General features: G+C 34.9%; 1 protein-coding gene across 1 annotated transcript; it reads right to left on the bottom strand.

The window, feature by feature from the left end:
* LOC18594994 lies at positions 2,338-5,110 on the bottom strand. Its single transcript, XM_007022720.2, has 3 exons — positions 4,629-5,110; positions 4,145-4,492; positions 2,338-3,131 (listed from the first exon to the last, which is right to left on the bottom strand). The coding sequence occupies exons 1-3, from the start codon at positions 4,938-4,940 to the stop codon at positions 2,631-2,633; spliced, it is 1,161 nt and encodes a 386-aa protein (XP_007022782.2). The 5' UTR covers positions 4,941-5,110; the 3' UTR covers positions 2,338-2,630.

The following is a 10,597-nucleotide window of genomic DNA, read 5'->3' as shown; positions in this document are numbered from 1 at the left end:
GCTTTATGTTCTAAATTCCTACTATGTTAGATCTTGGTTTAGTATAAATTTATTTATACATAAAGTTTTTCATCTTTCTCTAGGTGTGGAAATATAGAGAAGTATATAGGTTCAAACACATAATTATGGTCTACACGGACAACTAAACACTTCAAACATATTGTTAAATCCATTAATATTGACATGTTAAATTGGGTCAAAATACTTAGGAAGTCCCTATACTCATGCATTTTGTTCAATTTAATCATTGTAGTCAAATTTAAAGAATTTAGTTTTTGCTAATGTGGTAGTGCTGGTAGATGACATGCCAATGTGGCATTGCCATGTAACTTTGACATGCTGAAGTGGTAGTGCCATGTCAGAGTGGTGTGGCATGTTAAAAGGTTGCATATGGCATGCCAAGAAACTGCCACATGGCATGTTTTAGGATGTTGCACGTCACTCTCTTCTTTGCCAAAATAGGATGCGCCCAGGATTTCTAACAAATACACCAAAGTGCTTACTATCATGTTTAAGCCCTTGCTTTTAATAATTTATTACTTTTGTTGTTTTGTATTTTTTTTCTTTTTTATTTTTTTCCTAAAACTACATCACTTTAGAGCTTTCTTACCCTCTCAAAAACCTTAGCTATAAAAGCATCTTTTTCTCATTTTTTTGCTTCCTTTCTCTCTCTACCTTTTTTTTTTTCTCTCTGTCTCTCTTATAGCTTGGGTTTTATAGCTAAGGTTTTTGAAGGTGTAAGAAAGCTTAAAAACGATGAAGTTTTAGGAAAAAAATAAGAAAGAAAAAAAGAAAATAAAACAAAAGTAATAAATTATTTGAAGCAAAGGCTTATGCATGATGGTAAATACCTTAGTGTACTTGTTAGAGGTCTTAGGTTCGAATCTCAACAAGACCACATCATATTTTGGAGAAGAAGAGAGTGACGTGGCAGCATCCTAACATGCCACGTGATAGTCTCTAAGCATGCCACATATATGACAGCCTCCTAACATGCACATGACTCTGACATGCTAATGTAGTAGTGCCACATCAGCAACTTGAGCCTTAATGGTGACATGGCAGAGCCACATCAGCAACCCGAACTTAAAAGATGATGCGGTACTACCATGTCAGTATGTCATTTACCCATGCTGCCGCATCCACAAAAATGTGCTATGTCAATGCCGACATCAACTTATTTAATGGCTAAATTGGATGCTGTTAAAAAGAGGAACTACATTGGAGTAATTCTCAAAATTGAAGGACTAAATTCGTTCAAATTGGAGGATAGTTACTAAATTGAATAAAATACATGAGTATAAGGACTTCTCTGATTGAGGGCTTGTTTATTCTAGATAGAATTTATGTGAAAATTGGTTAAAATTGAGACAATTGCCTTTGTTGGATAACTCTATATGAGCTAAAAGGTGGGCTGAGTTTGTCCAAATGTCTACGAAACTAATTTTATTATGTGAGAGGGTTGATGTATCCAATTTTCCCAACTTGGATGCCTAGTGTTTCGGGGTTATTTTATGCCTTTATTTATTTTTGTAATCTTAAAATAGAAGTCGGATTTGACTTTCGCAATTAACAATAAAATTGCGTACTTTGGAAAAAAACAATTGAATAAAAATGATTTATTTCTTATAAAATAATAATAATAAATAAAGAGTTAAAAAATAATTATACTTTATTATTTTATTACTTCATGGGATTGATCTCAAAGTGGGGATAAGGTAGATCAAAAATATCTTATATACGAGAAGGGCATTAAATATTCTACAGTGGTCAATATAATTTTTTCTATTGACTCGTAAAACATTTTACGTTTATAAAAGTTTTCCTCTTTTCTAAACGGGGAAAACGTTGAAATTTTTTTAAAAAAAACTTTTCAACCTTACTAAACGGAGCCTTAGTAACTAGCCAAATGCTCCAACAAAACCATGCACTTTTGTTTTTTCCTTTAATTGGGGTATATGAGATTCAAATCACCAACTCTTTAAGGAGAATATATCTATCTATTTAAGTCAAATACTCAAATGCAAAACAATGTTTTTTTAAGAAGAAAGAAAGTATATAGTTTTAGAATACATTAAAGTGTTGATTGTGATTTACCTATCAAATTGTAAGCTCAGAGAATTGAGATTGATTAATAAATTTTTAGTTATTATTTCTACTCTTTCTATGGATTACGAGATATATAGGCATAGATATTAAGAAAAAATTAAAATAAAAAAGTTAGATGGCACGCACGTAAACATTTAACTCATTAGTTAGTGCATAATCTCTTTGCTTAAAGAGTAAGATTCGAATCTCTTTTCCACCAATTCTAAAAAAAAAAAAATAGCACATGCCTTATCAGGAAATTGGTATTTAAATACACTTGTTTAAGCAATTTAAAACAATACATCTTACAAGGAGAGAGAGAAAAAAAAGAGAAAAATCCTTATTCCACTCCAACCATGAATTTTTGTCATTGTTTTTACGAGCTTAATGACTTTGGAAACGAGCTAAAAACTACACTTAATCGAAATTAAGATTAAGATACAGCATCAACCCCAGCAATAATGTATTTTCTCTGCAAATTAGGACAAGAATAAAGCATATATATGTATCTATAGATATAGATATAGATACGTTGATGTTAGTTATAGTGAAGGGGAATGAACATTGTCAAAGATATCAGCAGGAGGAATGAAAGAGTCGATGGAGAGGCCCGGGACATTAAAAACAACATCATCAATCCTCCAAACTTCTTCCATCCGAGTCCTGCTGTGCTGCATGGACAGCTCCCCGAAACGGAAAACTGTGGCGATGGATCTTCCTTGATGCGCAATCAACACTCCGTCCACATCCCTGTAGTCTCCAATGCTGCTTCCTATGGTAGTTTCCCAGTACACAGATTCATTCTCTTGTGTATGAACCCTGGTCAGATGGGAGTCCTCCAAGTATATCAACAGACCACTCTTTTGGCAGAAGTAGCCGTATAACACATGCCTTATCACCTCCGCTGGCCCTTCGTTCCGTTCCATCACGGCTGCACGGTCCGCGCATACTTTGAGCACGAAGCATTCATCCTCCCCTATTCGTTTCTCGCCCAGGCATTGAGCTTTAGCAAATAAGCTGGCTGTTGTCTTCGGATCTAGGCCCTGGATTTATTACACATACCATAATTTTGAGCATTTCATACGAGTTAATTAACTAATGATTTCTTCCGTCATACCAAAGAGATTCAAATGGCAAGAAAATCCCTTAAGAGGGCAAAATGGTAAAAGGCTTGATTCTTTCTTCTCTCTTGGATAGCAATTAGCTATTAGTTTTTAGATATGACCCACTCATGCAGCTTCGAGACCATAAACCTTGTTAGTATGAACTAGGAGTTATCTCATATTTAAAAAGGCTACATATCGTATCCGCCGAGATTTGGTAGCATTCCCAAAAATTGGACAATAAAAGAGAAAAAGAATCTAAAAAAGAAAAGGGCGTGATTGGGAATAAGTAGAAAATATATAAAGAAGGGGGGCGAAAGCCCAGAAAAGCAAAGGAGCTATAATAATGCAACACATCCAGCACTATTCGCTAAAGAGCAAAAAGATAAAGTTAAAGCAAAAGTATAAGTGGCAATCCCAAGAAGTTGATGGTATTATTGGATGTACGTGATCATAGATGATGTCAACAGAGACAATCACGTGCCATTCCCTAACTCAGATAGTGTTCAAAAGAAAAGAAAATGTGTCTGCTAAAAGCATGAGACAGTTTCTCCATCATTGTCAGTTCTATTCCATTTCCTTGGGATTGTGATCTTGTTCTTCCATCACTGTCTTTTGTTTGGTAAACAAAGAATTTTTGAATTTAATGCTACCTAGGCTTTGCTTCCTTGATATTCTTTTTATTTTTTTCCTTTTGAAACTAAAGGTTATTATATATTCTAAAAGGAAAGCAAACTAATTAGTAAAATTTCATGGTTCTATTTCTATGGTCGACTTGGAACTCAGTTAGCGACATATTTCAGAAACATTGCATTGCATTGCATGATTAATTGGTTATCTAATAATCTCATCCTCAAAATGACAATGGTCGTTTTTGCTTTAGTTGACATGGACCTTTCAATAGAAACTATATAATTAATTAATGAATCTTTAATCATCCATGATTAGAGTACCTGGATTGTGCGACGCAAGGGTCGTTGAGGTCCCTTGGCTGCATGCGTGCCAAGCCAAGATGTGTGTCGCCAGACAGTTTTCCCATCGCTGCCGGCAATCACCTTATTGCCTCCAACGACCAGCTCAAGGGACCACATCCCTGGTAACATTTGCCAAAGAACAAAGCATCCACTTTCTCCACTTCTTGTTCCCAAACTTTTCACATTCTTGCCTGAGGAAATCTCCGTTTCACAACAAATCATCTTCACGCTTCCTGTTGCATACATGCTTTTCGCACATTTTTGCTGTTTCAAGCATCCCGTAGCCGCCAAATATTGCTGTATAATGTAATGCGCCGTCGAAGTTTCCTATGTGTTCATCAAACACATATTTTCTTAAGTTTTTTCTTTAGAAAGAAAATGAAAACGGTAAACAACGGTGTCCTTGAAGTAAGATAGAACATGTAATTAAAGAACACGATGAAGAATGCATTCAAAAACTTACAATAGGAATATCTTTGACCCGAATGTGATGAATTGGGTGATTAACTAGAGGAATGGGGGCGAGAGGGCAACCCAATACACCAAGCAAAAGCCTTAAATCTTGCCTCTTGGCAGGAATACTATTGTTTCCATATAAAGACATTGAAAAATTACTTGCCGACAATCCCTTTTGTGTTCGAAACCATTCTCGGATCACTTCCCAAGAGCTCTCCTTCTTGTTTCCTTCTTCTTGCATTTCAGGGTCTGGCCCTTCCATTAAAGGCGTTAGTGTTTGTGTGCACCATCTCTGCTTCCTTCTTGCTCTCGACCCCATAATCTCTAAATATTTGTGATGAAGGAAGGTAGAGAGTGGGAGATATAACTTAAGAAGGAGAGAGTACTAGAAAATTGGAATATTTTGTGAGGAGAAACTGAGAGAGACAAAAGAGACAGCTTATCAGCTCAACGACAGAGGGATCGTTTAATAATAAATACAGATTACAGACTCGCATGTTGGGCTGTCTTTTGCTTTATTATTCTTCTTTTTTGCTTTTAGACTTAGACTTAACAATATAATATAATATATACATTTTTCTTATTCTTGTCGTTTTATTTTTATAACTATTCTCTTGAGCTACTCCAGGTGAGAGTAGCCACAAGGATTGGCCTATCTCTTTCTACAAGCAGCCGGGAGTCCTTTCCAGGCCTTGGCTATATTGCCATCCATTTGCCACCCAATTAAATTACGGAGACCTCCCAAGCACAAATGTTAGCCATCTTCCTTGGAAAATGATACCGCACCTTACCTGAGTAATATATATAAAAGATTATTATTTTATATATCAAAGATTCAGATTTTAGAAGTTTACAAATGAATAATTTTCTTATATATTGATTTCTTTATGTAGAATAAAACAATTTCAGCCAATTAAAACGTATGACATGTTTTTAAAATGTTTTCTTTAAATTTTATTTAGTGACCAATTAAAATTTTTAAGTGCTGCTAAATATATTAATTGAAAATTTTTCAAGCCATTTGACGAAGCAAAATTAAGGCACATAACTCCGACCAATCAAAGTGTTGGTGTATTTTCAAAATAATAAAAAAAAAAATATCTCTTCATATGAAAAGTTAAGTTTTTTCATATAAAAAGCTAAACTATTCAAAAATCATATCAATGGAAATGCACGTGACATATATAATATGAGTATTGGATTGTAAGTAGTTTTTCATTTTAATAGTTATATCTTTGGATAAGGTGACATATTGGAAAAGTACTTTTAAACTCAAAAGTTATGATACAATTGAAAAACACCACAGCTAAAAAGTTAAGACATTAAAAGTTATCTTTTCAGATTGTAACTCCAAGATTATATTTTGTGGAATAAATGGTCATCCTTTCATAAAATAATTATTGAAACAATATCTTTATCCATGGATTGTGTCTTGTAACATGCAGAGGTGTCTTTGAGTCATAGGGGGACCTTAATAAAAGAGTTGTGTCCTTAAAGAAGATACACTTACAAATCTATATAAAAAACTTACTGCCAACCACTTTGACATACCAAAACAAATAAGACAAGAGTAAAACAAGATAGAATAAAATAAGGGTTATATTCTAAAAATAAATATATACACTTGAGTTCCCATCATATACCAAAAGAGTCCAAATACTATATAATCTACTTATTACAGAAAGTAGGCTTAAGCAGGCTCTAAGGCAAACAACTTTGCAAACATTTGAGTGTATTTAGCAGTCCACTCTTGTAAAGTGCAAGACGAAGTTAGACATTGACTTTATTGTATCCCTAACGTTATTCGCATAATTTCCTTTTGTATATCAAGTGGTAGGGGTGAAATAAGTCTTAAAAATACCATATATTAAAAAATACACCTTGAACTCAATTTTTCTGGTTCTTTTAGATTCCAACTAAACCTCATTCACACAAATACAAAGCTCACAGAGTATCCAATCAAATTTCACTAATTCGTCATCATATATTTATTTTTAAATAAATTAAAATAATTTAGAAATAAAATAAAAAAGATTAATTAAGTTCTTCTAGAACTCTCATGTCACAGGGTTTTGTCCCAACACATCATGCGACACTTAACCATGCCCTCCTGGGGCAACTTTGGTGGCTAAGTCAACCTCGACCTTACCTAATTATTTGATTCTAGTTAAATTACGACTCTTGCTTTTGATTTTAATTTTGATTTCAGTTTTTTTAATTTTTTAGTAGTTTAAATTCGGTTATTTGGATAAGATTAAAGTATTTTAATTTTAATACTAAGCAAAGAGGTTTAATTCAATTCTCTATGGGATTGATATTCTACTTTTCACTATATTATTTGTTTACGATAAGTGCACTTGTGTGATAAAATCGACAATATTACCACTTGTTAGGAATGGGTTACACACATACACCTATGGGTTTTTGTCCAACTCACAACCACAAAAAGAGTATTGCAAGAAGAGAGATTGTGAACTCAAGAGAGTAAGAGAGCTTTCATTAAGAGAAAATCATGTACAAGCATCATTAGGTACAAAATGGAGTTCCTAAAGTGGTTTTTATAAGAAAAAAACCCCTATTAGTTGTTACGAGGGGTTTCCCAATAGTTAGGGGCTATTGGGGCTCATTTTTAACACTTTGAAGCACTTTTGGGCCATTGCCCAACGGTCAAGCAATGACTATCCCGATTGTCTAGCTAGCCTATGCATTTCACATAGTCTACCTACGTGTTGTGCACCACAGCCTGTATCTGAGTTGGAAATCTAGGTTTTCCTTGAGCCAAAACACCCATCATCAAGCTAGGATGACTAGAGAGACAAAATAGGTGTGACACTCTCCCCCAACTATCTTGACAATTCCCTCGTTGCCTATTGTTCGTGGAAATGGTCCGGTAACTCTTTGAACTACCAAGCACTTGGGCTAGTTCCTAACTCACCTGACTGTTGAGCACTTGTTTCCATCAAACTAGGTACTAATGTTGCAAGTGGTACTTTTTCCTTTGTAGCACGCGCTTAGCAAGGATCTCCTTAATCTCCCTATCATTTGATGCAAGGTTGTCCATCGAAAGCCTTTAACTCACTCCTCAACTAGGATCTTGAGGTTCGCCATGATATGACTTGAACATCCTCATGTGAAACATGAGGTGAATTTTGGGTTTTAGTGGCAACTCAAACTTGTAAACAGTGTGCCATATCCTCTCGAAAATGCAAAATGGTCCCTTATAGAGTCTTATTAGGCCCTTATATAGCTTTTGGTCAATAAGGATGAGATGCAACTTCACAATTACGAGGTTGCCTTCTTGTAAGTTATATGCGAACTGCACAACATTGAACAATATTGACCAATTGCACTATGTGTTGTGTGCCATATCATTTTAAAAATGCAAAATGGTCCTTTAAAGAGCCTTGTTAGGCCCTTGTATAGCTTTTGGTCGATAAGGATGAGATGCAACTTCACAATTATGAGGTTACCTTCTTGTAAGTTATATGCGAATTGCACAACATTGAACAATCGTGACCAATTGCACTATGTGTTGTGTGGTTCTACAAGTACACCTCAAGTAGGCAATTGACTCACTTTGTATGCCCCGTCCATCTATTGATGGAAGCTTGTGGAGAACTTGAGCTTGGACCCTAAGAGCTTAAAGAGCTTGAAGAGCTTGGACTAGAAATAGCCTATTAACCACCCATCCTGATCACTCACTAAACTTTCTAATAAACCCTAAAACTTCACCACGTTTCCATGAATTGTGCAAACAATTCACAATAGGCCAAGATAATGTTGGTCATGTAGCTAGCCACAAGGGTACGCAAAGGTGAAGAAACCTTTGTTTCTATGTTGAGCCTAGAAGAGGCCCCAAGTGTGGTGATTGATTATCTAGCAAAATGCTAGAAGAACTAAAAGAGTATTGAGATGTGATCCCTGCCAAGTTATAGAGTCATTTACCACCCGCATGCGAAGTAGACCATCACATTGAGTTGGTGCCAAAGGCCCAATCGCTCGCAAGGGCACCTTATCGGATGGCCCTCCTTAAGTTGGCAAAGTTGATGAAGCTGCTTGGGGAGCTTATAGATGTTGGGTTCATCAAGCCATCCAAGTCTCCATTTGGTGCTTTGATTTTGTTTCAAAAAAAGCATGATGGTTCCTTCAAGTTGTGCATTAACGAAGTATTTCATTTGATGCAAATTTTGATCAGAATTGTGCAAACAGCATTCGAAGACATTTAATGCATGTACCGGGCTGCTCAAACTCATGTGCATATGTCAATGGTGATTGCCATTGTTGTTTGTTAAGAAATGTATGCTGTGGTATGTCTGAAGCATTATAATTCTGTTGTAGGTGATTACTATGTTTGGCACCTTCTTCATGTAGCATAACATTTACATTTCATTCCTTAACTATCACAAACGCTACAACTACCCTATCATCTTGCGAAATACTTGAAACATCTTCATCATCCTTGATAACAATGTGTGAAACCCTTACGGCATGATTGAACAATGCATGCAACTCGATTTCATGATTTTGTGAGTTTACCCAAACAACATCTTTAACTAGCTTCATTAGGCCCGAAAATGACAAATCACTCTCAACACACCTTACTCATGTCTTACCACTCTTGTAAGTGTCATTGACTTAATGACCACTATATGTAATCACAAGCTTCACATTTGGAAGGTCACTGAAATTTAATAGGAAATAAGTGTCACAATCAGTCAATTTGTCAAAAAATATTATACAATGCATAAAAACCAGTCACGTAATGCCTATGTCACGCAATAACTTAAAGTCAGTCTTGCAATGCCTAATACACTTTTACACAATGCTTATAAACTAGTTAAGCAATGCCTAAAAACTAGAGATGCATTGCATAACTCATGCAATGCCTAAAAAACAATCTCGCAATGCCTAATATCCACTCACGTTATGTCAACTTAATTGGTCACACATTGCCAAAAACCAGTCACGCAAAGCTTAAGCCACGTAATACAAAACAACCAGTCATGAAATACATAACAACTACTCACGCAATGCCTAATATCTAGTCATGTAATGCCTAAAAAAATTAATATTCCAACTATTGTATCATACTTTTGCTTCTTTTGTATAAATAGAAAATTAAGAAATTATGGTAAATAAACAAGTTATTGAGCATAAAAGAAATTAATGGCAATTATTATTATTTATATAAAATATGTAATAAATCAATATTTTTATTAATAAAGCTGAAACTAAGCAGATGATACATCATAAGAACCATGTATTATGTGCCTTCCATGGTTGATTTCTTCTTAATCTCATGAACTATTTCATAAATTTCAACCAGAATCTTGTTATTGTTCAAAATTTCTATCTCTAGAACTTCTATCTTAACAAACACCTTGTCGATCAAAACACGCAAGTCCTGCTCCATGTTCTCAATGACATCCATTAATTTTCCCATATATGTTGCAACATATTTAAGGATATCTTCCTTTACAGAATCATCACCCTTTCCAGTTTCCCTTTTAGAAGGTTTAGAAGCCATGAGAAGTTTGAAATTTTTGTGACTTTGATTCAGATATTTTTGACTGAAATGGACGAAGGTTCCCTCTATTTATAAGCATGAATGCTAACTCTTAGAAAGGGTATTCAATGATTTTAGGCTTGTTTTTTTTATGAATATAAATCGATGCAATAAGTGCTTTAAAGAGAATTTAAGAGTTCGATGTCAGTTGATTTTGGATGGTTTTCTACACCAACATAAGTGGAATTAAGGGGGCTGAATTGGTTATTAAGTATTATTAATTCTCTTCTAATTCTGCAGAATTGGTTATTAAGGGGGTTGAATTACTAAATATTCATCTTCAACAGTAGGCAGATAAAGCAATGCAATGATTGAAAACTACTTAAGCAATGCCTACAAACTACTCAAGTAATTCCTAAAACCTAGTCAAGTAATGCACAAGTCACGCAATTCCTAAAAAACTAGTCACC

Source organism: Theobroma cacao, chromosome 7 (assembly GCF_000208745.1).
Source record: "Theobroma cacao cultivar B97-61/B2 chromosome 7, Criollo_cocoa_genome_V2, whole genome shotgun sequence".
Classification (NCBI taxonomy): Eukaryota; Viridiplantae; Streptophyta; class Magnoliopsida; order Malvales; family Malvaceae; genus Theobroma; species Theobroma cacao.
The sequence above is the reverse complement of the archived record's forward strand: the minus strand, read 5'-3'. Positions and strand labels throughout refer to the sequence as shown.

Bases quoted from the DNA above. Each gene is read 5' to 3' on its own strand.
- LOC18594994 (XM_007022720.2), bottom strand. From the start codon at position 4,940: ATGGGGTCGAGAGCAAGAAGGAAGCAGAGATGGTGCACACAAACACTA. The intron at 4,493-4,628 runs GTAAGTTTTTGA...ATGAACACATAG, and splicing joins GGGTCAAAGATATTCCTATT to GAAACTTCGACGGCGCATTA. The intron at 3,132-4,144 runs GTACTCTAATCA...TAATAAATCCAG, and splicing joins CCTTGCGTCGCACAATCCAG to GGCCTAGATCCGAAGACAAC.